The sequence below is a fragment of the Podarcis gaigeae genome (genome assembly GCF_964106915.1).
Source record: "Podarcis gaigeae genome assembly, chromosome: 2".
Lineage (NCBI taxonomy): Eukaryota > Metazoa > Chordata > Lepidosauria > Squamata > Lacertidae > Podarcis > Podarcis gaigeae.
Genome location: NC_139679.1, coordinates 49,388,003 through 49,415,086, shown reverse-complemented (window position 1 = coordinate 49,415,086; position 27,084 = coordinate 49,388,003). Strand labels below are relative to the sequence as shown.

Here is a 27,084-nt window from a genome sequence, read left to right as displayed (position 1 = left end):
GTATAACAGTACCTGCTAGGTGCATGCAATAAGATCCTAGCCCCATATTGTGTTGATATCTAAATTGTACAGGAGGACACATGTTGCTGTATTGTGCCCCATAGCCACACATCAGCACCTTGCATCTCCAGTTGCACCTCCTTATAATAGTCACTGGGTTGTCATGGGGTTGAGACATATATTGCAAACCAAATGCAGCTTTTCTGCACCAAAGCAAAAAGCATATGCTCATGCTAATGTTCAGGGCTTTATAATTTTGGGTGGGTTCAAGACAATGGGGAAACCGGTTGATGTTTTTTCTCCTTTTCCTAATACTGCAGTGCAAGGTCACTTAAGGAAGATCAAACAGAGAAAGGATTTTTCCACACAATACACAAATAATCTATGGAACTGACAGTTCAGGGTATAGTGATCACTACTTTCAATAGCTTTAAAGGGGGTCAGACAGATTAACGGAACTATCAATGGCTATTAGTAATGATGGGTAAATGGACCCTCTATGGTAAAAGTCTATATGCCGCTGAATACCAGTCACTAAGGGTTTTAAAAAAATAAGAGGTGTGTTTCATTCATGCCCTGCTTGTGAGATTTGCAAGCCCAGCAGTGGGCCATTGATGGGAAAAGGAGACTGAGCTAGGTGAATCACAGTAACAATTCATCAGGACTCTTCTTTATGTTTTACAGTACTTGTATTTCAAGTAAAGAACAATGTTTGAAAACACCATTTTGCAACACTATTTCAATCCCAAAGTTAACACAGCAGCAGATGGTACAAAGAAGTGGTGCTGTTTTATGATTGGCAGCAAGTCCGTTTTCAAACCAGTTTTGGAAACATGTTTCCCATAAGACAGAATTGTAGGAGTATACAGCCGATATTCATGTGAAGTATGTCTAAGAAGCCTGTGCAAAACTTACTTTTTCAGCTGGATGTGCAACATTGCCATTAATCGCGTTGTTTCCTCTAGTTCTCGGACCAACTGGTTTCTTTTACTATTTAATTTCAATCTGCAAACAGGAAAAAAAACCAGCTTAAAATGCAACTCAAAGCATTATCCTATTAAGGAGCCATAGTAAGCCCTTCCAATGAAATGCCCTGAAGATGGGCAGGGTGTCATCTCCAAAGCCCTGTCTATAGAGAGCCAGTGTGGTGTAGTGGTTAAGAGTGGTAGTCTGGTAATCTGGGGAACCCGGTTCGAGTCTCTGCTCCTCCACATGCAACTGCTGGGTGACCTTGGGCCAGTCACACTTTTCTGAAGTCTCTCAGCCCCACTCACCTCACAGAGTGTTTGTTGTGGGGGAGGAAGGGAAAGGAGAATGTTAGCCGCTTTGAGACTCCTTAAAGGGAGTGAAAGGAGGGATATCAAATCCAAACTCTTCTTCTTCTATAGCAGCATTTTGTTAAAGCAGCATTTTGTTCTTAATATTCACATTCAACTTCACATCAAAAGCTTCTTGCTACATAACATTTTAAAAGCAAGTATAGTGTAACTCAATAAATGTTACGTCAAATACATCAGAATAGGAATAATGGGTGTCACCTGAAGAAACTTCCTATCTATATAACTATTCCTTTATTACTATTTTTAATTTCTGAAATTCACAATTCTTCGGCATCTTGCACTTCAGACACATCTTGCACTTCTGGCTTCACACTTCCAGGTGCAGTTTAAGATTTGTTGGTTGTAGAGAACTTTAAGGCAGTTTGGAAAAATAAAAAGTATCACCAGCCATGTTAGTTTTGCGTACAGAAGGCACCTGACCTTCTCTACATTATTCGTCTTTGCAAAAGGTATGCAAACTATTCAGGAAGAAAAAAAAAGATCTGTTACATAAGCAAGATTAGTGTTTCCTGGCAGGGACCCAAAAATATGTAAGGTGTTTCAGGAGGATTGTCTCTCACTTCCTTATGTGAACAGGCTGAATACAAGAGTTGTTTTAAAGAGAACACTTAACAATATTTCTTGGAGATGTGAGAATAGATGAGACAATTTCAAAAATCTAAGAAAAAATAAGTTTTTTCAATTGTGAATGAACGTTAAAACCTGTCACATCTAAGGTACATTAAAGCCATGTTGTATTTATCTCTATTATACGACAGAAAGGAGAACAAGGGTCACCTTGAGATTTGAGCTTGCCAGAAGCAGGGGTGAGGAGCAGAGAATGCTCCAGCATTAAGTGAGTGTAAAAATGTAGAACCTTGCTGTTGCACACTCAGTTCTTACAAGGACCTGTTCATGCTAAAAACATTAAAAGAACCCAGACTTGAGGTCTTGTTTCACAATGGCAGCCAGCCCACAATGACAAGCACTTGTTTCACAGTGACAAGACTGTTCCTCAGAACTCCCCACGACTTTTAGAGGATTCAAGGGGCATACATTTACCAGTAGTTCCCATGGGAAAACAGCCAAACTACTAGCAGTGCAGGACCACAAGTGCATCTGAAACTCTTTATAATATACCCCACCACTATTTATCTAGAACATATCCCTTTTTTGGCTGTTAGGAGCTGCCATAATGGTGTGGGTTGAGGAGATTAAGTCAGAGGTGGAACAAATTCTTACAAGAGTGGAAAGACTGAAGAGAGAACAAAGAAGTAAGAGACTCAGGAGATTATCGAGATGAAGGGAGAAGCAACCTGGAACACTGGAAGCTGCTTTATATTGAGTCAGACCATTGGTCCAGCTAGCTCAGTATAGTACTGGTTATCAGGAGCTTGTCCTACTCTCGAGTAGGACAATGGCAGAGACACATGCCCGACTGGCATGTTTCCTCCCTCCTGGTTCAGGAGCTTCAAAAGCTTTCAACTGCCTGAACATCACAGCGACTGATGCCAAAAGACATCGGCACACTTAGGGATCCGCGGAGTCTTCGCAGCTTGTGTAACAGACCTCAGCAACTCAGCATTTTGGCTAATCTACTTTATTTATATATAAACACACACAGAGCACTGCAACATGTCTCCCTCTCTCTCTAGCATCAGACAGCAAAGAGAAAAAACAAAGGACAATAGTCCCACTTCACGGAACACAGCAACATCCTGTCTCCATCACTTCCCAATCTGTGGAGTCAAAACATACACCGTCATGTGATAGACAAAAATCCCATTACTGCAATCACAGAGCAGGAATTCTAACACTGTCTGCACTGACTGGCAGCAGCCATCCAAGGTTTCAGTCAGGGGACATTCACTGCCCTACTTGCAGATGGCTCAGGATTAACCCTGGACCTCTTGCATGCAAAGCATAGGTCAATGAGCCATGACCTTTCCCCACTGAGAGAAGACCGAGAACAGAAAGCAGGAGCTTAACATGTTTCTTACACACTGACTAAAATTGTACCCCTATCTGAGTTCCTTCCCTTTCCCATCCACCTATTTAAACACATTCTACTTTATATTCTACTGTATCCAGTTGCCCATTAGTTGGTTCTTTCCCCTACCTCTTTTCAAGAAACACGGGGACTGTAAAGGACTCTAGCCTTCTTCACTCTCACAGTTCCCTCCACAACAAGGGGCTACTGCAAGTCACTGTTGGGATAGGAATACATCCCACTAAAGAGTTGCAGCAGAGACTGGTCGTACAGTGCAGCTCTATAGTATCTAGAAGAAACTACCCTATTGCTTCTATGACAGTTTCTATTGTTGATGCAGAACCAGAGGAAAGCCTATCACCACACAAATACCTTGGAACAGCCTTCCCCTCCCGTAAAAGGAAGCATGAAGCTTGCTAGAAAACCTTAATTTCTGGATACTGCTTAATTGTAAATAAAACCATTAAGCAGGATGAACCTGCTATAGGAGTTTGTTGGTCCCTAGAAGATAATTCAGAATCCACTCAAAGCCTTTAGTGGGCTCTTCAATTTTGGGAGGTAGCTGTACCACCCACACAACATTCTACTAATGTAAGAACAGTTGTTGGAATTTTTATTTTTTTAAAAGTTTGACTTTTAAAAAGGCCCTGAGATCTGTAGAACTATTCAGGATAGATTCAATCAGAGATTGCTCATGTTCTTTTTGAACGCTATCTATTAAAGCAGCCTGAGTGGGAACAAAGTTCCCCAACCTTCAGCTATCAATCAATTCAGCAGTTGCCCTATAAGAAAAGGTACATTGGAAGGAAGAATAACAGGAAAAATATTAATGACTTTTTAAAAATTAAGGGGAGTAAAACATGGAGCACAGTACACACCTCACCCAAATGTATTAAATAGTCCCAATGGAAGATGCGTGTAGCAGAATGTTTGAGAAAATGGCCGTCTGTAACTAAGCAGACCACCTCAATAAGCATCAAGTGGTATTTTTAGAAAAAGAGTTGTGTGTGTCCCTCTTTCTCATCTAGAGAGCATTCGAATAGCTGGAGGGCAGCAGGAGATGAATAAATATCACATGCACTTAGGATTCTGGAATTTTTCAGATATCAGGAGGTTTTAAACCCCACAAACATGTTTTTAGTTCATTTGTGTGGGATGGCTGTTAGTTATGCACAAAAAGAAGCCTATAAAATCATGCACAAAAAATAAAATAAGATAAAGGACAGCATGTTCAAGTCATTTTTAGCGAGAAAAGCCTGACTGTCAGAAACATCATTGCAGACTCAAAGTACTATCCACCCACACACCAAGAATGGCAATTACAGAGAGGCTTTTCACCCTGTTACTACTGCACCTTCCCAATGGGGCTTAATCTACAGCTGAAATGGTGATGTAGTCTCATAAGATCCAGTCACCAAATATAAATCTTTTACTAACCAAATGAATTACGGGAGACAGAGTGTGAAAAGTGGCAGCTTTTATGTGCTTGCATCCCTCTCAAAACTTTAGTTCCTATGGGGATAACATTTAAAAGAAACATTTGAGTTTAAATATAGCTACAATTCTAATGTTTCTTTGGAGATGTGAGCCTTGCTTCTGCCTGAATCCAAGTAAGATAGCACAAGAAAGCCCCATTTCCATATCAATTTCCGTGTTTATTGGGGATACTGATGTTGAATGCAGCAGCTGAACACATCAACTTTATAGAGATTCACACCATGAGATGACACTTTTTGCCACCTCATGCCTGTTCATTCCAAGGTTGAAACAAATGTCAGGAAGAATGTCACTTATGTCAACTGATATCTTAAGTGACTAGAGACCAGAACCAAGATTTTGGCTGGTAAACCCCAGGTTTTAGTATTCTCACTCTCTTGTAATATTAGAACTTGGGATCATACGAAGAAGTCAAATACAAGAAAACCTGGAACAGACAAACAGAACTTATTCACACCACACATAATTAAACTGTGGAATTTTCTGTCAAATGATACTGTATTGGCCACCAACTTAGGCAACTTTAAAAAGGAGGTTAAGACAAACGCATGGAAGAGAAGGCTATCACTGGATACTAGCCATTATGGAAATACTTCCACTGCCAGAGGCCTTTGAATACCAGTTGTTGGGAACCAGCACTCAGGTCCTGCACTCAGGTCCTGCCTGAAGGTTCACATAGGCCAGGGGTGGGGAACCTCTAGCTCACAACCAAGTGAGATGAATAGTCAACCCAACAAGAAAAACGCCACAGAAAGGAGACCAAAAGTGGCAGTTAATTGATGCAGGTGAGTCACAGAGGAAGCCTCCATTCTCGTTAGACCTTCTCCTGTGAGGAGTCGCAAGGCGGCAGCAAAGAGCCTAGGCAAGTTGTGGAGGAAGAGTCATGAGAGGCCAGGACACCTTCTCAGCAACAGTCCCACTCATGGAAGAAGGCTTAAAGGGTGTCTTCAGCAAGGCGGCCAGTGGCAACCGCAGAGCAGGACAACTGTTGAGGAGTTGCCCCAGCCTTTCATGACTCATCCTCTGCAGCTTGCCTGCATCATCCGCTACTGCCCTCTGAAGCTGATTCAATGGTCCAGCAGCCCACCCAGGGATGTTAACACACTGTAGTTTGCAACATCACCTGCCTGTGGCTAAGTGAATTGCAGTGCGATGACGTTCTTACATTTTTATTATAAGTATAGATAAAGTAAACAAAACAAAAGACTGTAACAAATGCAATTAAATTACACTCAGATGCAAGCACCTGTAAGAGTTTTATTAGATGCAAGTGTCTGTAATGAGTTTTCTAGTCCACAAGAACAGAAGAAAATAATCAATTTTTACTATTTAACAAAGTAAATATGTTAAATGTACCTTTCTGTTAAAGCTTTGCTTTGCGTATCTCTTGCAGTCTGAAGATCTTCTTCTAGACGTTTTCTTTCCATCTCCAGTCTTTCCACTTCACCCTGAGTCCACTTCCTAGGGCTAATGAACCTCATTTCCTTTAGAAGTTCCTCCTTCTCATTGATTAACATTAATCGGTCTCGTTCAGAATCCAGCACACCAGGCCAGGCCTCACTATCCAATTTAGCCAACTGTATTTTCAAATTTGCTATTCTATAGGACGAAGGAAAACAATTAAGTTTGCATATGGCACATATGTTCCAGCAATCTCAAAACACCTTCCTGTTGGGCTCTCTTGCATATTCAACTAGAGCAGTACTGAACACCACAATTTATGTGATCTCACCAATTGTATATAAATTGTGTCCTAATCTAGTGACATAAGATGGCGTGTCAAAGCACAGAACCCATTATTTCAGGACACTTATTTTTTTAAAGAAGAAGTGATTGAGCTTGTTCCCATAGCAGGGAAGTTGCTGCTTAATTAATTTAAATTCTATAATTAATAGAAATCCATTCAAGCTGCACTGAAGACTTCTTTGCAGCCATTTTAATGTTCAGCTGCCTGGTTAAGCCCAACATTGTGCTCCACTGATGAATTAGCATTGGCATTAGTTCCTAATCTGTGAATTCCACTGTGAATTTATAAAGAGTGTGTTCTAAGAGGATTGCTCAACTGTAATTTGATAACTTCTGTCAAATATCAGCATGGATATGGTAAGAGGTCAGATTTGTTCTTAAGGTGGAATGCTTTCTACCTACAAAAATAAAACAGCATTCTATGCATCCTACATAGTAGTGCTTATGAAAGTAAACAAGCCATCTTATAAATCTGGCATCATTCTCTCTCTCTAATTTTCACTTTGCAATTTTCACTTGAAAGAAAGCCATGATTCCACCTGTTCAGCATTTACTGATAGGGAATTTTAGCTTAATCATTAATACCTTGTAACACTCATATCAGCATTACCAGGAAATTTTGTCAGTGGGGATTGTAGGATGTCAGGCACCAAATCAATTTTTGTTCCTGTGGCTCATAACAAATGGAGGAAAAGACAGTTCAGTCTTTTACTTAAATTTGCTTAAATAAAAATCACATTGCACACTTTCATATGCAAGGTTCTTTATCATTTGCATTATGCCAATCCTTGCTATTTTCATTCTTATTCTTATTACATTGTTACTACAATTTAAAGGATTGGGAATTGAAGCTCAGAGAGAGCGATAGGCAGAGTCTGATTTCCTAGATTTAGACCAATGACTTGAAGCTGAACAATATTGGTTCTCAACCGTTTTTACTCTAATTAATGAAATATGGGAATCTGACATCATCAGAAAAGGAAAGCAAACAGTGCTTTAGCTTAACCAAACATTTCAGTGGGACCAAGCCTTATCTGAATCCACTACAGATGTAACATGACATTCCATAAATAAATAAATAAATTTAAAAATGGATGCACATCTCAGGAGTCTTAACCTGAATTCATACTCTAGTAATGAATAAGAAATTTATTTTAAAAGTAACTGGGATTTAATTGAAGAGGAACATGGTATCTGAAGCAGGAGTACGTTTTTTGTGGAAACAAAACTGAGAAAATGCCCTCACAAAGTCCCTTGTTTTAGAATAGTGTTAAGCATGTCCTGTTGGCTTGGTTTTTTTTAATGCTCTGTGGTTCTATACCTTTGTTTAATTTTAATAATGCAAGCCAACTTTGAGACCCTTGAGGACAACTTTGGGGATCAAAAAGTGGTATATAAATATTTCTCTAAAGAATAAATGAAAGTTTTAAATGCCATTTTTATACGTATGGTCATTATGACAGGCACAGCAACCTCACTGTGTTATTATTTATTTATTTATTTTCATATATAGATACATGCCCTGCCTTTCTTCTATCATTGAACCCAAGGCGACGTGTGCAATTTCTGAGTGATGACTTACCCAAGTACTGACCGAACCCAGACATGCTTAGCTTCAGCAAGTGGGGGCCTCATGTGCTTTCAGGACATACCCATGGGCATACCTTTGGTACTGTACCAAAACAGTTGTCTATTCTGGCAATACAGACTACCTAATAACAGGAATCCAATACCTTATTATTCATGTTTTGCTATCCCCTGAATAGGACTAAAGTCACCAAAGAATTTAAAGGAACAACTTGGGCACATTAATTCAGACTAACCCCCATTTGCATTATCTTTCTTCCAAAGAGACACAATCCTTCAACAGGCTCTGAGTCTTTCTCTAGACCAGGGGTAGTCAACCTTTTTATACCTACTGCCCACTAATGCATCTTTCTTGATGGTAAAAATTCCTTACCCCCCACCAGTGCTTCATGGAAGGAGCATTCAGCTTGTGCCGTAGAACCCCCTACTGCCCACCTAGAATCCTGAAACGCCCACTAGTGGGTGGTAGGGACCAGGTTGACAACCCCTGCTCTAGACAAAGGAAAGAGGGAAGAAAAGGGCTCTTTTTCTCAGATGCTATGCATAGCAACCGAGGAGGAGAAAACGAACCAGGAAGTGATTGCACACTGGTGTAAGCCTGAGGCAGCTTCAGAAAAACTGACCATGGGTTGCTTGCAATACCTACTGACTTATTTATAATCTTTAGCTTATTACTGAACTATAGGTCTTGTTTGCTCGATTCTCATAGTGGGAACGGAATGAGCATTTCATGAAATCTAGAACTGTTTTTAGGTTCTTGCAGTATCTCAAATTTGGCTGCAAGATGTTCCCTAGCTCTAGAATAAAACCAACAGTGGCAATGGTTTGTACCTTCACATTAAGCTGCCAAAATGAGAGTTAAAACTAGTAATCAGTCTTTGACAACCGAACACTATATAAAAAGTTTTAAACAACTGTAATAAAAGTTTATAGGATCATCACTTATTCTGATCCAAAAGCACATTAGTTCCACATGAAAAGGAAAAGTCCTCTGAGAAATATTTGACAGAAGTCTGTCTGTAAAGAAACAAATTCATCCTCATGTTACATTCTAAATGTGTACTGTTTAAACATACTTGTCTTCTTAAAAAACGTCTGTTTGTCTGCACTATTGATTTAAGTGCTTATTGTCAATAGCAGTAGGGGAAGGTCCACTTACTTTCGCTTAGCATCTTCATATTGGAGGCGCAGTCTCACCTTCTCAGCCAATTGATTATTCGTGTTCACAATAAACTAAAGAAGCAAATAGTAAAGTTAAAGGGTGTTGACACATTTTCCCCTTTGTAGATTAAGCATGTTGACATGAGTCAGAGCCAAAGCTCAACATATGTATCCAAAGATTATGAAATAACACATATGCTATAAATCTTTTCCATAAAATTTTACAAAGCAGTGGTTCAAACACTAGGTCACCACAAAACATTATTTAATAGCTAAGATTGGATACAAGACTAAGAGAAGCTCACACAGTATTTTAGATTTTACATACATTTCCAGAAACATCAGTTTGGGAACCAGCATCGAGATACTGCTTAGACAATGGGAAACTGGAGTCTTCCAAGGATATATTGCTGGCCCACAAGTCTGAATGTGATCCTCTGTCTGTCACAAAATTAGCTGTCAATCTGGCAAGGTTCTGGAACAAGAAAAAATCAAAGTCATCTTATTATTGCCTCAGTGCTGCCCTGGTGCTTTGAAGGAGAAATTTAAGACTGAATTGACATTGTGAGGGGGTATCAGTCCCTTATCAACTGATGGTCTGGTTCACCAATAACTCTCTCTAAACCATGGTTAACATTAACTATTAATGAACTGAAGTGTCTGGCAGAAGACTACCTGGTTTATTATGTCACAGAATAGCTAAAAGCACCAGCAAAAGTTGCTGAGCCTTGACAACAGTTTGAAATTTTTGGCGCTCTTCACTCATGGTTCTTTAGCTTTTGGGTGGTGATGGCTTCTTAACCATGATTAAGGAGGAGATTTGGATTCACACCCAACACAAAGCAATAGTTAAGGTTCTCTAAGGTTTATAGGGGACGCATTTATAGGACTTGCCGATTGAAAGGTCGGCGGTTCGAATCCCTGCGGCGGGGTGCGCTCCCGCTGCTCGGTCCCAGCGCCTGCCAACCTAGCAGTTCGAAAGCACCTCCGGGTGCAAGTAGATAAATAGGGACCGCTTACCAGCGGGAAGGTAAACGGTGTTTCCGTGTGCAGCTCTGGCTCGCCAGATGCAGCTTTGTCACGCTGGCCACGTGACCCAGAAGTGTCTCCGGACAGCGTTGGCCCCTGGCCTCTTAAGTGAGATGGGCGCACAACTCCAGAGTCTGTCAAGACTGGCCCGTACGGGCAGGGGTACCTTTACCTTTACCTTTAAGGTTTATAGACTAACTACAAATCTTGTTGAATGAGCAACATTTTGAATATAGTTAATAAAACACAAGTAAGCTATTGAACTGGGTTCACATGTAATGCTAACTCAATGTTTAATAAATCATATATTAATAAACAATGATTAGGATTATGTATAAATCAGGATAATGTAAAAAGGCATAGGCCCAGTTACACATCACATTAAATCAGGGGTCAGCAAACTTTTTCAGCAGGGGGCCAGTGCACTGTCCCTCAGACCTTGTGGGGGGCTGGACTCTATTTTCAAAAAATAATAATAATGAACGAATTCCTATGCCTCACAAATAACCCAGATATGCATTTTAAATAAAAGCACACATTCTATTCATGTAAAAATACACTGATTCCTGGATCGTCCGCAGGCCAGATTTAGAAGGCGATTGGGCCGGATCTGGCCCCCGGGCCTTAGTTTGCCTACCCATGCATTAAAACATACTTACAGAGGTGGGGGTAGGAGAGACAGAAAGTCTAGTGTAAAGAGATTGCCTTGATTTTTAAACAATGATCTTGTACTGATAATTTAAGTTGATGTGTCAGTAGCATACAAGCATTTCTGTTTTTGTAGTTATGGAAACAGAGTCGCTGTAATGGTAGTTTGAGATCTGCCTAGCAGAGGAGTTCACCCAGTCAATTTCATACCATAATGAGATCTTGTTTTTCTTTCTCTCCTGAAGTGATGGCCTTCTTAATAGCTTTCATTTCACTTAAGATAGCTTGTGCCTCATCAAGTTTATATCCACCTTGGGTATCAGCCATTTTCATATCAATTCTTCAAGATGATGTAAAAAATAGAAGAGAAACAGTTATTACGAGGAAAAACAAGACTAGTTAGCTCTAAAGAAGAAGAAGAGGAGGAGGAGGAGTTTGGATTTGATATCCCGCCTTTCACCCCCCTTCAGGAGTCTCAAAGTGGCTAACATTCTCCTTTCCCTTCCTCCCCCACAACTAACACTCTGTGAGGTGAGTGAGGCTGAGAGACTTCAAAGAAGTGTGACTAGCCCAAGGTCACCCAGCAGCTGCATGTGGAGGAGCGGAGACGCGAACCCGGTTCCCCAGATTATGAGACTACCACTCTTAACCACTACACCACACTGGCTCCCAAAGACAAGGGACTTTGCTTTATGAATCTTGTTTCAGGGGGTGGGGGTTAAAAAGTGGTTTTTTTTTAGCTACTGGTGCTGTACCCTGCTCAAAATCCCCACCAATGGGATTTATTATCTGTCTCCAACTTAATGAAAAATTTGAATTTAAGATTACAGAAACGGCAGCGGCTGTGTTATTACTGATATTTGTAAACCGCTCTGGAAGCCTTTTGGCTGAAGAATAAGTTAATGTTTATTATTTATTTATTCAACTTTCAACTTATACACAGCCCTATACCCCGAGGTCTCAGGGTGGTTCACAACAAGACCACAACATGTAAAATCAATCCAAAAGCAATAACCCAATAACGCCCCCCCCAAAAAGCCACATTCTAAAAGGGTGTTGGATGTCAATAAGATCAACCAAAGGCCTGGTTAAAAAGGAACATTTTTGCCTGGAGCCTAAAGGTGTGTAATGAAGGCACCAGCTGAACCTCCCTGGGGAAGTTAACTTACGTCTGTTTTCATAAAGGAAGAAAAGGGAAAGTATCAAATTAAACCATGAATGGCAAACTATAGGATAAATCTTGGTTACAAGCTCGTGGGGAGTCTGGAGAGAGCAAAAATCACAAGCCCAGGTTCAGACTAAGTCAAATCATTACACTACCCAACTAGATATAAAATAAAAATGGTAGCAGGTGAAGATAATTAACTTACTTCTTCAACGTTTGAAAACCAATTTCCTTATACTGTAGTTCCTGTCTCATGTGGGCAACTTCTCTCTTCAGTTTATTAACCTGTTGAAATGTGAACAGAGCAAAGTATTTTGTGACTTTAACAAATATTTTCCACTACTTTATTCAGAACTTTACTTTAAAACCCCTAAAACATTTCTCGGCTTTCACAGAAAATGAGTTTAATTTAATACCAAGTGAGGTAAACCAAGTAAGTGCTGCAAACCTTTGAAAAACATTAAATGAATAGATAGCGTATATGGAACAATCTCTCTACTATCAATTGTTATGGTTTTACCATCTTTTAAGGTTGGAAGAAAACAGTTATTAATGTTTTTGTAAATGCAATTATAAATTGAGGAAAACTAAATTGTAGGATTGTTCTCGAAGCTACAAACATGAGTTTGACCAAACTGTGGGAGGCAGTGGAAGACAGGAGTGCCTGGCGTGCTCTGGTCCATGGGGTCACAAAGAGTCGGACACGACTAAACAACAACAACAAATTGTAGGATTATGGCCATGAATCAAAGGTATTTGTTTTGCACTTTGCCTTCCTTTCATTCACTTCTTGTTTTGATTTGGTTCAAATTTGTTTCTAGTTTGCTGACTCTTCTCTTGGATGCATGTATGTGATATATGTAATCAATAAAAATGTTGTTGTTGTTATTTTGTAATGGGCACTGTGCATTAGCCTGGTTCATACATCACCAAACCATGGCTTAGCCCTGCTCAGTAAGTAGCACAACCACCAGCACATTCTCACCAAGCCATGCTTTGGAGCAGGGGTCCTCAAACTACAGCCCACGGGCCACATCCGGTCCACCAGGGTCCTGAATCCGGCCCACCAAGGGTTGTGAAGAGTAAGATCCCCGGAGTTGCTCTAGGATGGAAACCTGGAGGAAAGCTCGCTGGCCTCAGCTGCATGTTTGGCTCACCATCCATCATGCTTCCCCCCCCCCCTTCCTCCCAGAGGAAGAGCTGCCTCTTTCTGTCTCTCCAGGTCCCTCCCTCTCACCCAGCCAGTCTGAAACTTGCTCGGAGGGGTGCGTGGCTTGCCCGAGGAAGGCGAGCAGGAGCCACGCGGGAGACTCAGGACCTTGTGGTGAGCGGGCTTGGCAGACAGAGATCCAGAACCTTGCTGGTGAGCGGGCTTGTCAGGCACAGTTGCGGAAGGGGCCACGCAGTGGCAGCGGCCTAGTTGGCGAAGTGTGCGCAGGATTGCTTGCCAGCCGCATCCTTCTGGGTAATTTTGCTCTCCCAATTGCTGACCCTCTGGTGCGTGCTCCTCGGCTCCCACTGCCCTTCAGGTCGGTGCAGGTCAGGGGCCGTGGTTGTCCCAAGAAAGTGCACGAGGAGAGGCTACTTTTGCAAAAGGCCGCAGTGAGTCGTGGGGATGGGCAACACACAGGCAGGCTGTGGGGATCAGGGGTAGGGAGACACGGGCAGGCTGGTGCATGGGGATTTGGGGTTCGAGGACAGGCGTGTAAGCTGGGGGGCATGTGGATGGGGGCTAGGGAGGCACGTGGCAAGTTGGGTCATGAGGATGGGGCTAAAGGAGACACGGTCCAGGCTGGGTCATGGGTTCTGGGTTAGGGAAGCACATGATTAGGCTGGGTCGTGGGGAAGGGAGTTAGGGAGACGTGTATAAGCTGGGTTGTGGGGATGGGGGCATGGAAGGCCTGCATGCAGACTGGGCCATGGGAATGAGGGAGATCCATGTGTAGGCTGGGTTGTAGGGACGAGCATTAGCGATACTGACCATCTCATTAGCCAAAAGCAGGCCCATACTTCCCATTGAAATACTCATAGGTTTGTGTTGATTAAAATCGTTCTTCGTTTTAAATATTGTATTGTTTTCCCCACAAATAAAATATGTGCAGTGTGCATAGGAATTTGTTCATATTTTTAAAAAACTATAGTCAGGCCCCCAGCAGTGTCTGAGGGACAGGGAACTGATCCCATGTTTAAAAAGTTTAGGACCCCTGCTTTGGAGCATTGGAAATTTCAGGTTATTATATTACAAGGAATTAAAAACACCACTTTCCCCTCTTACCCTAGATTTTGTGGTAGCAATTTCCGCTTTAAGAATTTCTGGATCATATTTTGAGCTAGATGAGGAACTGGAAACTACTACAAGAAAAGGAAACAAACAAACAAAACAAATATTAAAAGCACACCAAAGAAGGAACAGAAATGTATATGAATAAATCACAATATTTCCCTTGTAAGCATTTGAGTTAATAATAATAATAATAAATGGCTGTAAACACAAAAAATTGGGTTGGCTATCTAGCAGTTTCTGGAAAAAGAAGGGTTAGAGGGACAAAAAGTATTAGAAAATGGAAACAAGGGAATCTGCAGTGATTTCAATTGAAAGCTTGTCTCAAAATGTAACGTCAAGATTCGAGAAGTAACAGCTTGCTCTTCCCATCCTAACTTTCCATTTTAAAGGTGTTTTCTGTTTTTAGAATGTCAGTATTTAAAGTAAAACCTTTCCTACTGACAAAAGTCAGTGTGACAGATTCTACTAATCAAACTTATTTCTATACATTAATGTCATATAGTATTTATCTGGAACAGCAGTGACACAAGTAGCATTTTTATATATACATGCATGTAGACACTATGTGTGGTAGTTTATGCATATTACCTAATGTTATTTGCGCTTGAATAAGGGAAATAATGCACAACTTATTCTTCTTTTGAAATTTGTCTGCACTATCCAGCACTTTCAAAAGTCACTTTTAAAAACAGAACAGCAGCTCAATTCTTGGCAGTGGGAGCTGCTGCAAGGAAAACCTCCAGGTTTTTATGAAGTTCTTTTTCTCATGGATAGTTATTGTGGATTGTAGCCCATATCTTCAGACAGTTCCAAATCTTAACCTTCAAAAGGCAAGACGGAAAATTCCAAAATATAGCTCAGCTATGCAAAAAATTTAAAAGGCTACAGGCACCAATGATCATGAAATGTTTTTAGTGTATAGCTTAAAGTAGATAGGTTTGTTTTCAACAGACTGATCCTATGGTGCAAGGGACAGGAGGTTGTAAGACAGGATTACAGTGGTACCTTGGGTTACGAACTTAATTCATTCTGGAGATCCGTTCTTAACCTGAAACCGTTCTTAACCTGAGGTACCACTTTAGCTAATGGGGCCTCCCGCTGCTGCCACGCAATTCTCATCCTGGGGCAAAGTTCTTAACCTGAGGTACTACTTCTGGGTTAGCGGAGTCTGTAACCTGAGGTGTTTGCAACTCGAGGTACCACTGTAGATGCCAAGCCCCATGACATACTAGCAGAAGTAGGATAAAGAACAAAAATCTAACCAAGAACTCACAACTAGTCTGAGATCCCAGCTTGTGCTCCCAGACATCATGAAGTTGTTGGTATTCTTGCTGTGCTAGTTCAAGCCTTTGTTGCTTGACCTGGTAGATCTCCTTCTGAGCAGTCAGTGCTTCTTGTGCCAGTACAAGGTAGTCCTTCAGCATGTGCTCCTGCTCCCGCCGCCATTGCACTCGAGGATCCTCTATCTGGGTAGTTTCTTTGAAAAAAGTGAACACCTTTATTAAAAAAGGGCAGAGATAACTTAAAACAAATAAACACAGGCAAATCTAGCCTAGAATGTAAGTTTCCACCATTTCTCATTTCTGACACTGCCAACTTGCCCACTAAAGGCATGCAATTGTTTATATACCACACACCTTCCTTAAAAACAGAGATCTGTAGAAGCTTTTTTATCCCTGTCAGGAGACCAGGACAGTTTAGCATAAATGAAGCATTTCCTTTCAGATTTGTTTCTGTTAACACAGTATTGTTACTCCCATGGAAACTGGTAACAATATTGAACATACCAGTGGGCAAACTAAACAGCCAAGACAGATATTGTGCACTGTACACAACACATCTTGCATTTGACCAGTTAAGTTTACTGTTTGCTTCTTTCTCTGATCACTCCCTATGCAATTTGTTCTCAAAATTTTTCAAATTACTGATACTAAGCTTTCCAGGGACCTTCTCTCCCATCACTCATATATGAAGTATGTTAGTGATTCCCAAATCTCAATTTAGGATTTACTAAAATGACACAAAGGAAATTTCGATTTCCCTGTTCCTTCAGTACAGATACATAAGGTGGTATTCAACTAAATTTCACTCAGAATAGATCCATTGAAAGTCACGTTCCGAGGTTTTGATGTATCTACCCTCTCAGACCCTCCAAGTGTCCCTATTTTCCAGGAACAGTCCTGAATTTACATAAGCTTTCTCGGTTTCTAATTTGATCCTGGAATGTCCCGCTTTTTCTGAGGAAATCCCTATTTTCATCAGAGAAATGTTGGCGGATATGGAGTTATGAGACCCCCAAGCCAAGGAGGTAAGTAAATTACAACCTTTAGAAGACATCTGAAGGCAGTCCTGTACAGGGAAGTTTGCTAATGTTTAATTGTGTTTTTATATATGTTGGAAGTCGCCAAGAGTGGCTGGTGCGACCTAGTCAGCTGGGCAGGGTATAAATAATAAAATTGTTGCTGTTGTTGAACAGGACATCCCTATTTTCAGTGGAGAAATGTTGGTGGGTATGCCCTTGTAAAACTTAGTTGAATACCACACAGCATATGCCAACTCTTTTTAGGCCTACTCATGCTTTTACTTGGCAGGAAACAGACAAAGGCAGGGAAACAAGAACAACCTTTACATAATGCAGCCAAGACCGTGGTAAATAATTGAATTGGCTTGTAATGTTAGTTATTCCCCATGTGAGATTCACAGAAGCTCCTGGGTGTCATGTAAGCAAAGTGCCCCATGCCACCAATATATGAGAGATTGCAAATAATTTGAATTTGTGTTACTGATCAAGTGTTGAGAAAAAGAAAAGTCTTGTGTTTCGCTCAGTTCTGCTGCAGGTTTTTGTTTGGAAACCAGGAACAGGCGTTTCAGTTCTTCAGCCAGCGTTAAACGCTTCAGGCTGTCTGAACTAATCATGCTTGAGTGAGGATGCCTAGTTACCACATAATGAATAATTAATATGGAGGGGCTGCAGGATACCAAAGGAATCTAATCTGCATAATTTAGGCGTTCCTTTAAATATTTAGTAAAAACTGTTGTGGCAACGCAGCCGTTAAAGGGATCCAAGCAAACCAGAAGGTTTTCTTTAGTGCTTAATGATCTATGATCCAGAAAGTCACCTGCCACTGACACAAGCCAAAACATTTAATTTTATCAGCATCTGGAGGCTGCTGGTATGATGGCTATAAGCAGGCACAACTCATTTTGACTGGAATACACTGTGTTCATGCCAGCGGGTTAATGCTATTAAACACAGAGATGCAAAGGTGTGAACAACACTTCAACAAATGGGCCCAATCCTCATCTTCCCGCTTTACACACTTAAACCTGAGTTTGTAACTTCTAATCTAGTCCTTTTCAAGGACCTCTTACTTGACTTCTTCCAGAGCTTCTCAACCTTATTTGGTAAATAATCAAGTATAAACCCCTGGCAGTCTGTACCCCAGGATTGCCTCACATTTCTAACATTAATGGTTTTGCTACGGACAGTTTGGGGAAGGGGACGGGGACGGGGAAAGAGAACACTGAAGAGAAAGACAGAAGTAAATAATCCCTGGCTGACTTGTCTCAATTTCTGAATGAGGAACCAAGTACCGTATTCTTCGCTCCATAAGGCACACCTGACCATAAGGCGCACCTACTTTTTTGGGAGGGAATTCAAGGAAAAAAAAAATTATTTAAAGGGAGCGCTGAGCAGAGCCTGTATGCATCCCAGGCTCTGCTCAGCACTCCCTTTCACGAGCCGTGTGGAGTGTGTGCGGCTCTTGGGGGCTTTTCCCCAAGAGCCACACACACACTCTGCATGGCTCTTTAAAGGGAGAGTGGCTCTTGGGAGCTTTTGCGGGGGGTGGGGAAAGGGACAGAGCGCAGCACCTCCCGCAAAAGCCAGGGATAGCCGCGCGAAGCCTCCACAGGGCAGCGGGATGAAGGCTCCCCGCTGCCCTGCGGAGGCTTTGCACCACTAAGGCAGAAACTAAAACAGCTAGAGGGAGCGCTGCGCAGCACTCTCCCTAGCTGTTCTGGCTTCTGGGGGAGCCCGCAAAGCCTCTGCAAGGCAGCGGGGAGCCTTAATTCCGCTGCCCTGTGGAGGCTTCACTGGCTACCCCAGAGCTGCTCAGGAGCTTGTCAGGGCTGGAGGTGGAAGCCCGAGTTTTCTCCCCCCAGCCTCAGGGAGCTGCTCCCAGATCTTGTGGGGCTGGCGGGGGAAGCCCGGGTTCCCCCCCCCCCCAGCCCCAGGGACCACACATTCTCTCCATAAGACACACAGACATTTCCCCTTAGATTTTAAGAGGAAAAAAGTGTGTCTTATGGAGTGAAAATACGGTAGTTCTTACTGAAAAGCTCAGCATCCAATCTCAACCTATGTCAGAACAAGAAAAAGCAGTGGCAAGTGTTACGACTCCAAACAGGAAGCATTTGGTAGACAAATGAACAGATAACATTAATGACAGAAACCATAAACAGAATGCAAATACTACAATCTTTTCCTTCCTTATAATATTTACCAACTTATTAATTAAATCTAATACTCTAATATATCAGTGTTAGCGTTGTTTTGGGTGTCTATGTGCTATGAGGGTCCCAAAACAAAATGGTTGCCACAGCGAGGCATGTACTTAGGGAATCACAGAACTTAGCTGGAAGGAACCATGAGGGTCATCAGAACTCTTTTGTCCAATGTGGGACTCAAACTCATGACCCTGAGATTAAGAGTCTCATGCTCTACTGGCTGGTCCTAAATGATGGAAAACACACTGTGGATTTCCCCCCACAAACATTGATGCTGTCGTTTTCTAAGGAGCATTTGCAAGGTGGCTGCTCCACTTCCTCTCCCACAATCCATAAATACATCTCTCACACACATGCACACAAAGCGAAGGAATGCATTTCTCCATCTTTCTCAGCAGAAATCTATTCTTCTGTGGCACACTTGTGAGTGCAAACATGTGGAACACACATATGGAAAAAGCCCCCTCCTGGGACAAAGCAAGTGCTCACAAATAGCGAATGGACCTATCCTGCTGCCCCTCATTTCCTGCACACCCAGAAAGACAGAAATATTTCTTTATTGGGGTGCGGGGAAGGAACTAACAAAGAGAGATCTCTAACAGGGTGATTGTGGTGCCTCTTCCTTTCTCCCACCCCAAGCAACCAGGAAAGCTTCCTTCATGGGGGAAGGAAGGAGTAATGGGATTGGGATAATCTATTGTTCCTATCTTTTCCCTATCCCCGTTTCCTTGATGGGGTGGGTGAGGAAGGAGCAACAGGATAGCTCCAATGGGGAAATTTTTTTCCTTGTTTTTCTGCACCTCTGACAAGCTTTCTTGATTTTTTTTTTTGGGGGGGGGGAGTTGCGGAGGAAAAAGCCGTAAGATTCCACCATTCACTGTCAAATTTTCTAAGTGTACTAAGAAAAGACTGAGGCAAAGAGAAAACTGGGCAACAAAATATAGGATAAAAACTAATTTCAAAATAAGCAAGTGTAAAAAAATAACTGCAAACTCAGCAAGTGTAAACTCAAAATGAACTCAAATACTCAGGCTGATACTACCTGCTAAAATAACAAATAAAAATGTCACAGTGTAATTATTGTAGTTTGGTGAGGAGAAGAGTAAAAAAAAAAACCCTCTTCCCAGATACCACTGAGTATATATTGCCTGAAAGAAAAATAAAATGCTCCTAACTGAAGAGACAACCCCTGTAACAGAAACAGTCACGGTAAAGACCGCAGAAGCAGCCAAAAAACCAAATAGGAGTAGGTGGGGTGGGTGTGGCAGCTCTCAGCCTGAAACCACTAAATGTTAACCCCAAAACTTCAAAGAAGTGGATGGAGGATACAGCTAGCCCATACCACACCAGGCAATAAGCAGAAAAGACATGTCAGGCAGCCCAATGTTTACACGTTGCTGTGGGTGCTGCAGAGGATAAAGGAGGAAGGAGGAGTTTCCTTTCATGGGAGACAGTCATTCTCCAAAGCTCTCTCTTAGCCAGAGGAAGCCACTGAGCCTTCCTTTCTTTTGAAAGAGGGGGTGGGGGGAGCACACCCCTCATAAAGAGCAGTGGAGGAGGAGGAGCAGCAGCAGCAGCAAAAAAGAAGAGCTGTCAGTTCCATCCGAAAAAAAACGGCTTATAGTATTCCTTAAACTTCAAAAAACAAATAAATTATCATCTTCGGCAAGTACTCAGGCACTGGCTTTTATTCAGTCCAGCAGCTATAGAAGGATGGCCCACTGGGGCACTCACAAGTCTTTTAAACCAAAATGCCAAATACAAATAATCTGAGCTTTCTTAAATACAGTACTGTATTTAAGAAAGCTCAGATTATTTTGAGTCTGAAGAACAACCCAGTTGCTTGCGTCAGAGACAAATGCCAAGAGATAGTAATTTTTGCTTCTTCCCATATCCTCAAAATGAAGCCCTGGGAAAAATACTTCGTGAGAACGTTCATTAATAATGTAGTCAGGAGGCGAATATTCTAGGTTCTTAGTTCCATTTTATTATCTTTGCTTTAGATAGCACCATATAAACCACAATTTTCTGCCAGTGAAAGGTCTGTCTAACAGAATGAAAGGAATCTGTGCCAGAAAAACATTTTTAAAACCAGGCTTCTTATTTATAATATGCATGTATTATGTTCACTTAACTAAATTTAAAACTTTAAAATTTTCAATGTATCACTAATAAAATTTCAATTTATCACTTCCATAACATGACATAAAGTAGATCTTAGCAGCAAAACGGATTACAGATACATTTTGGGGTGGGGCAACACTAACTTTTTTTCCTTTCAATTGAAATCTGATTCTGGTTTTCCAACTGTTTAATTTTTCTGTCTAAGCTTTACAGATTTATATTTAACTAGCAGCAGCTAGCATTTTCACAGTGGTTTTGACTGTAATCGTATGGCAATTTAACTGAGACTTAACATCTACTGAACTCAGTGGGACTTGTTTTGAGTAACAGATAGGTAGCCGTGTTGGTCTGCCATAGTCAAAACAAAAAAAATTCCTTCCAGTAGCACCTTAAAGACCAACTAAGTCAGTTCTTGGTATGAGCTTTCATGTGCATGTCGTATCTGAAGAAGTGTGCATGCACACGAAAGCTCATACCAAGAACTGACTTAGTTGGTCTTTAAGGTGCTACTGGAAGGAATTTTTTTTGTTTTGTTTTGAGTAGACAGCTAAAGAACTGAGCTTTCTACCAGCCTAAAGTGCTTCAAACACCATATACTACAGATACAGAACTGAGGTTAAACAAAAAGTAGCTTTTCTAAGGCCACCTTTTTACAGCTGAAATAAGACTTGAACCAGGGATTTATGGTTCATAGTTCAGAATCTAAGCCACTCTACTGCAGCAGGTATCTAACTGCACAATGACCAGGCACCTGTTGAGATGTACTCCAGAATGAAACAGAGCATTTTTTCAACCCCTAGACAGGTGCAATATGAGTTTTCATGTTGGCCCATTTATGTAAAGGATGGCTGTCCAATCAGCTGAAACAGTCAAAAGCTGTTATATGGAGACCATCAAAGGAAACTGAAAGTAGTGGGATAGTTAATCAATAAAGCATCTGATGCTGCAGAAGCCACTCAGGAGGGTGTGCACCAACTTTTCACAAGGATCAGTGGGGAGAGCTGGGATGTTACAAATAATAAACCAAAACATGGATCTTTATTCATCAGACAAGGATAGTGTCTATTGAAGCCTTCATTTAGACCCTCTGATTCTATAATTTATTTCTGTTTTATTTATATTATTGGTTTATCTTTGCATTTATTGTTCCATCCTGGGACAAGATATAAATAAAATAATGATACTAGTAAGTACATGCATGCATGTTATTGGTAGTAACAAACATAGCGGCATAGCATGTTTTCATCGCACTCAGGGTGCACGCACGTACACTAGGAGGGACAGGTAATGGAGGGCAAATGGAGCCCACCGTATACCAGTCCAGCCCTCACTGCCAACAGAGTGACTCCAGCTCCAAACTGCTTTGATCAGATCCCAAACTTGCAAAGTGGTGCACGGCAGGCTTGGGGAGGGTGGTGTGCCCCCCCAGAAAAATGGACCAGGGGGCAATCTCCCTGGCAGCACTTCCCCGCCCTACTTTATGCCCCTGGTAACAAGGTTTTGTTATATGCATTTGGATCCAGTGCTGCTCGGGAATCCTAACAAGCAAAAAAATGTCATTGCAGTTTATAAATCTGTGGTTAAAATCAATGCACTTTTAAAAGGTTCAGTCCACCATCTTGATTCAAAATGGCACCCAACTGTATCGAAGCATAGACAAAACCCTAATCTCTGATCTCAGGAACCATCATGCAAAATTTTATTATGATATCTTAAGAGGCGCCCACATACATAGCAAACAACTTTACAAAGTAGATACTTCTAATCAGTATTAGAACTAATAGGGCTTTCCATCTAGTTCAGCTCCCAGGTAACATTCACTGACCCTACCGTGCACTATGTATGATGAGTTTACATTTCATTAACAGACAGTCTTAAATCATTTACACCTTGCTCAACACTACTGCACTAAGCACTAACACCCAAGCAGTAAGTTTACAACAAGAAAAGTTTCTCTATAGCAATTATGTTATGAGGTAATCATACAAATGTCATAAATAAATAAGAAATTGTATGAATAAAGAGAATGTCTTCAAGCCAAAGATCCTGTGAGCAGAGTTCCACTCATGGGATGCTCTAGCCTGATCCCTTGCCACTCCCTTTAGTTAGCCCCTCCCCAATGTGCTCTGGAGGGTTTGGGTGACCATCCAAACTAGTGTGGGAGGTGGTGTGGAAGGATGTAGGAGGAGCGGCAAAAATCACCTCCTGCCCCCACCAGCACCAGGTGCCACAGGATCAAAGACCTCTCTATGAACAGAAGGAACAACTCTATATGCAAGCCAATAACAACTTAGCCTATGTGTATTCTGACACACACAATATGTTTAACTATATCAGCAAACTCTGAGAAAAAAATTGAATGATTTTTTTTGGGGGGGTGTCACTAAAATTATGCCTATATTCAAGAAACACGTGTATCCTCAGAATTCCAAATCAAAAGGAAAAATGAAACAATGAAAGAAATGGATCAGGTAGGATGTTTATAATATGTAATACTTGAAAGTAGTTTCTTCTCTAATTCTCATTAGTAATAATGAAAAACCCTCTGCCGTATACCTGCAAGAGAGGATTCATGTTCCTTGTATCAATCACAAGGTGTATTAGGAATGTACAAGGACAGAATATGAACAAGCATAGCAATTCTGTTTTTATTAATATATCATATTTTTTGCCCCATAGGGGGCACCTAGTTTTTTTGGGGGGAAATAAAGAAAAAAAATTATTCCCCCCCCCCCAAGCATGGGCCTGGGGCGGGGGAAGCCTGAGCTTCCCCCAACCCCAGCCCCCAGAACAGGCTGCTATCTGCAAGCCTGGGGAGCCCAGTGGGAAGTCGTGCCGTTCTCCCCAGGCTTGCGGAGAGCTGCCTGAAGCCTGGGGAGCGCTGAACAGCGCACCCCAGGTTTCGGGCTGCAGGCTGCTGTCTGCAAGCCTTGGGAGCCCGGCGGGAACTCCCACTGGGCTCCTAAGGCTTGAGGATAGCTTCCTGAAGCCTGCATTCACCCCATAGGACGCACACACATTTCCCTTTCATTTTTGGAGGGGGGGAAGTGTGTCCTATAGGGCGAAAAATACAGTATATATGCTTTGATTCGTCAACAAAAAGTTACATGCTTTAGCTAAATAAGAATCAGACCAGCCAGGCATTTGGAAGCAGGAGATCAGTGTATGGTAGAGTTAGGGATATCAAGCAAATTCAAGGTGCAGATGCATCTCAACATGAGACGCCCAGATGGATTTTATTAGATGGATATAATATGTGTGAATTATTATTACATACAGAATAATTTAACACTTACGGGTGTTGTGGTCGATATAATAGACTCCAACTTGGGGGTCATATGCTTCTTCCCATCCCAATGGTAATTCATCACTTATGCAGTCAGCAAAGGTTAGTGGTTTAGTATACCTGAAATGGAAATCATGTCAGTATTTAGATCACACCAAATTGTCCCAAAATTTAGGGCAGACTTTCATTAAAATGCATTAAGGGAAGAGTGGTAGGTTTCTGCACATCAAAGGTTTAATTTTTAGCAACACACCTACAAATTCATTCACTTTCCCCACTTACTCAAGACAGAGAGTTGATTTCAATATTCTTCCTAGAAAAAGGTTCCTAGACCTAGCTCTGGCTCAGGAAGTACTCGTTCAGAAAGAGAACGTGGAGAACTCCTATAAACAAATTCTGCCCCCACAACTGAACAAGCTTGCCTGTGGGGGAGTCTTATTTCAAAAATATGTAGGCATGTAGGAGCAAGTTATGTTTGATTTATGGTGTGTGAATTATTAACACTGTGCAATGCAGGACAAGGAGATGAGGAATATTAACTGTGTCATGTGACTTTTTTCATTCCTGTGTATGCTATTACACCCAGAATTGTAATTGACAAACTAAATTATGTTCTTAAAGTTTTAGACCACTGCAAAGTACAAACCTAAACATTGGGTATCTCAATCAAATCACCTTTCTTCAATTATTCACGTACATGTGAGATTTTTCAATCTGTAAAGACTCAGACTAATTCACTTTTCTGAAAACTAAACTAATTGTATAATTGTCAAGCCTCCACTTTTTAGCTTAGTTCTGCAATTAAACTAGGAGCACCCAACAACATTTATGACCAAGAACATTTATGAAAAAATCCAGCCAAGTTACTTTTAAATCCTATAGATTTCACTGAAAGTTCAAGGACTGCTAAAATTCTACTAGATAACACAATTACAAATCGCTTTAATAGCTCCACAGTGGCACCTTATATTCCTGTCACAAATCCTGCTGATTCATAATGAGGACCTAAGATTACACTAAAATGCCTTTGAGTTCTCTCAGAGAGTTTATGACCAAGTATCAAAGTTTTAGAGCCACATGGGACATTTAAAGCACATCCAACACACATTTAAAACCCATGACTTCTACCCAAGAATCTCTAGAGGGTAGGACCCAAACCAATGGCTTCAAGTTACAGGAAAGGAGATTCCATCTAAATGTCAGGAAGAACTTGTCGATCCTTCTTAAACTGTGGTGCCAAGAACTAGACACAGTATTCATTCTTATTGAAGATTGTCCTCCAAGATTGTCCCAGCTTCCAGAAATGCCTGTTTAAATAGCACTAATCTCAGAGCCTAGAGGTAGAGCAGGGCTCTGCCACTCTGGGCCAACTTGTGCAATTTGATTTATGGCAAGCATGCATGTGAATTAACCCTAGGCAGTGGAGAGAAGCCTACTTGTTCTCTTGTTTAAGCCTGAAGGAAATTAATAATTAAGCTAGTAGTTTTTTAATATTTTAAAAAGCCACTTTAAAATGAACCCTTTTGCCCTCTTTCTTTTCTCATACAGTATTCTATTGAAGAAATAACTAAAGAGAAACACAGGTAGAAGGAAAACAGGCATGCTGTCTGTGCTAACAAGTGCTTTAGTAGATGTTGGAAAACCCAAGAAGCAAATCAGTTACTGCGGGGTAGAAGGAAGAATGTCAAGTTTAAGTCTGTGGCTGGTGGATAGCTGAAGAAACAGCAAGGAAAACAGATTATTATATGGCTTCTCTTACTATCAAGGGAAGTAACAGTTTGAATTGGGTATGGAGGGAGCTAGATTATTTTATGGAAGACAATAAAATATGATTATCTGAAAATAATGGTTTCCCCCACAACTCTTTGAAATCTAGCAAAGGAATACAATTAAGACAGGGTCTATTTTGGAGTTGAGAGAAGTGGGAACTGTGGTCCAATTCCATGGGGAACAGAGTGGAAGGGAGGAAGCCTTGTTGCACAAGTGAAAGTCCTTGCCTCATTGATGGGGCTCTTCTAGAGCCTCTTCCCTCCCCTCCCAGCACCTCCACCCGGGCAAGCAGGATGCATTATCCCAGTTCAATGACATATTCCAGCCAGGTAAAAACACTTGAGGAGAATGAGAACAGATCTGTTGGGGCGTATTTCCTGAGGAGAGTCTGAAGCACTGGATAAAGAGGTCTGGAGAGCTGCATTAGGCCCTGTGCCTGAGGTGCATTACTCCAGGCTACTTGATTAAGATGTGCATAACAACGAGCCATGCTAACACGAGCCAAGCATGCCTTAAGGAGAATGTGCACCTCATTCGTCTATGAAGATGGAATTGTACACGTCTCCGGCAGGCCTTGGGGCATTTGCATATACGTGCATAGCTTAGTTGGCAGAACATGGGATTCTTGACATCTCAGGGTCATAGGTTTGAGCCCCACGTTGGGGAAAAAGATTCCTGTATTGCAGAGGGTGGAAGACAGGAGTGCCTGGCGTGCTCTGGTCCATGGGGTCACGAAGAGTCGGACACGACTAAATAACAACAACATTGCAGAGGGTTGGACTAGATGACTCTCATAGGCCCTTGTAACTCTAGAATTCCATGAGTCTATGGCTGAATTTTGTACATTCTCTGAGCACATTGCACAAACCATCGGTAGAAGCCAAACTTCTTCATCCACAAAGAGAAGGGCTCCTTCCATCTGCAGAAGGGCTTTTGATTCCCCTCTGTTGGCTCAAGGGGAGAGCTTAC

General features: G+C 41.5%; 1 protein-coding gene across 3 annotated transcripts in view; it reads right to left on the bottom strand.

Annotated features, from left to right (window-relative positions):
- The window catches only part of WWC1 (WW and C2 domain containing 1), an 82,107-nt gene that overhangs the window by 21,494 nt on the left and 33,529 nt on the right, over positions 1 to 27,084 (bottom strand). For all 3 annotated transcript variants that reach the window (XR_014559345.1, XR_014559346.1, XM_083718852.1), the window contains exons 2-10: positions 24,356 to 24,465; positions 15,700 to 15,903; positions 14,418 to 14,494; positions 12,348 to 12,427; positions 11,188 to 11,317; positions 9,629 to 9,775; positions 9,299 to 9,372; positions 6,163 to 6,405; positions 916 to 1,005 (exon numbers count right to left, since the gene is read on the bottom strand). Coding sequence is in view for 1 of the 3 variants with exons in the window: in XM_083718852.1 (XP_083574978.1) it covers positions 916 to 1,005; positions 6,163 to 6,405; positions 9,299 to 9,372; positions 9,629 to 9,775; positions 11,188 to 11,317; positions 12,348 to 12,427; positions 14,418 to 14,494; positions 15,700 to 15,903; positions 24,356 to 24,465 (1,155 nt within the window). In the remaining 2 variants the exon portion in view is untranslated. The remainder of the gene's footprint in view (positions 1 to 915; positions 1,006 to 6,162; positions 6,406 to 9,298; positions 9,373 to 9,628; positions 9,776 to 11,187; positions 11,318 to 12,347; positions 12,428 to 14,417; positions 14,495 to 15,699; positions 15,904 to 24,355; positions 24,466 to 27,084) is intronic.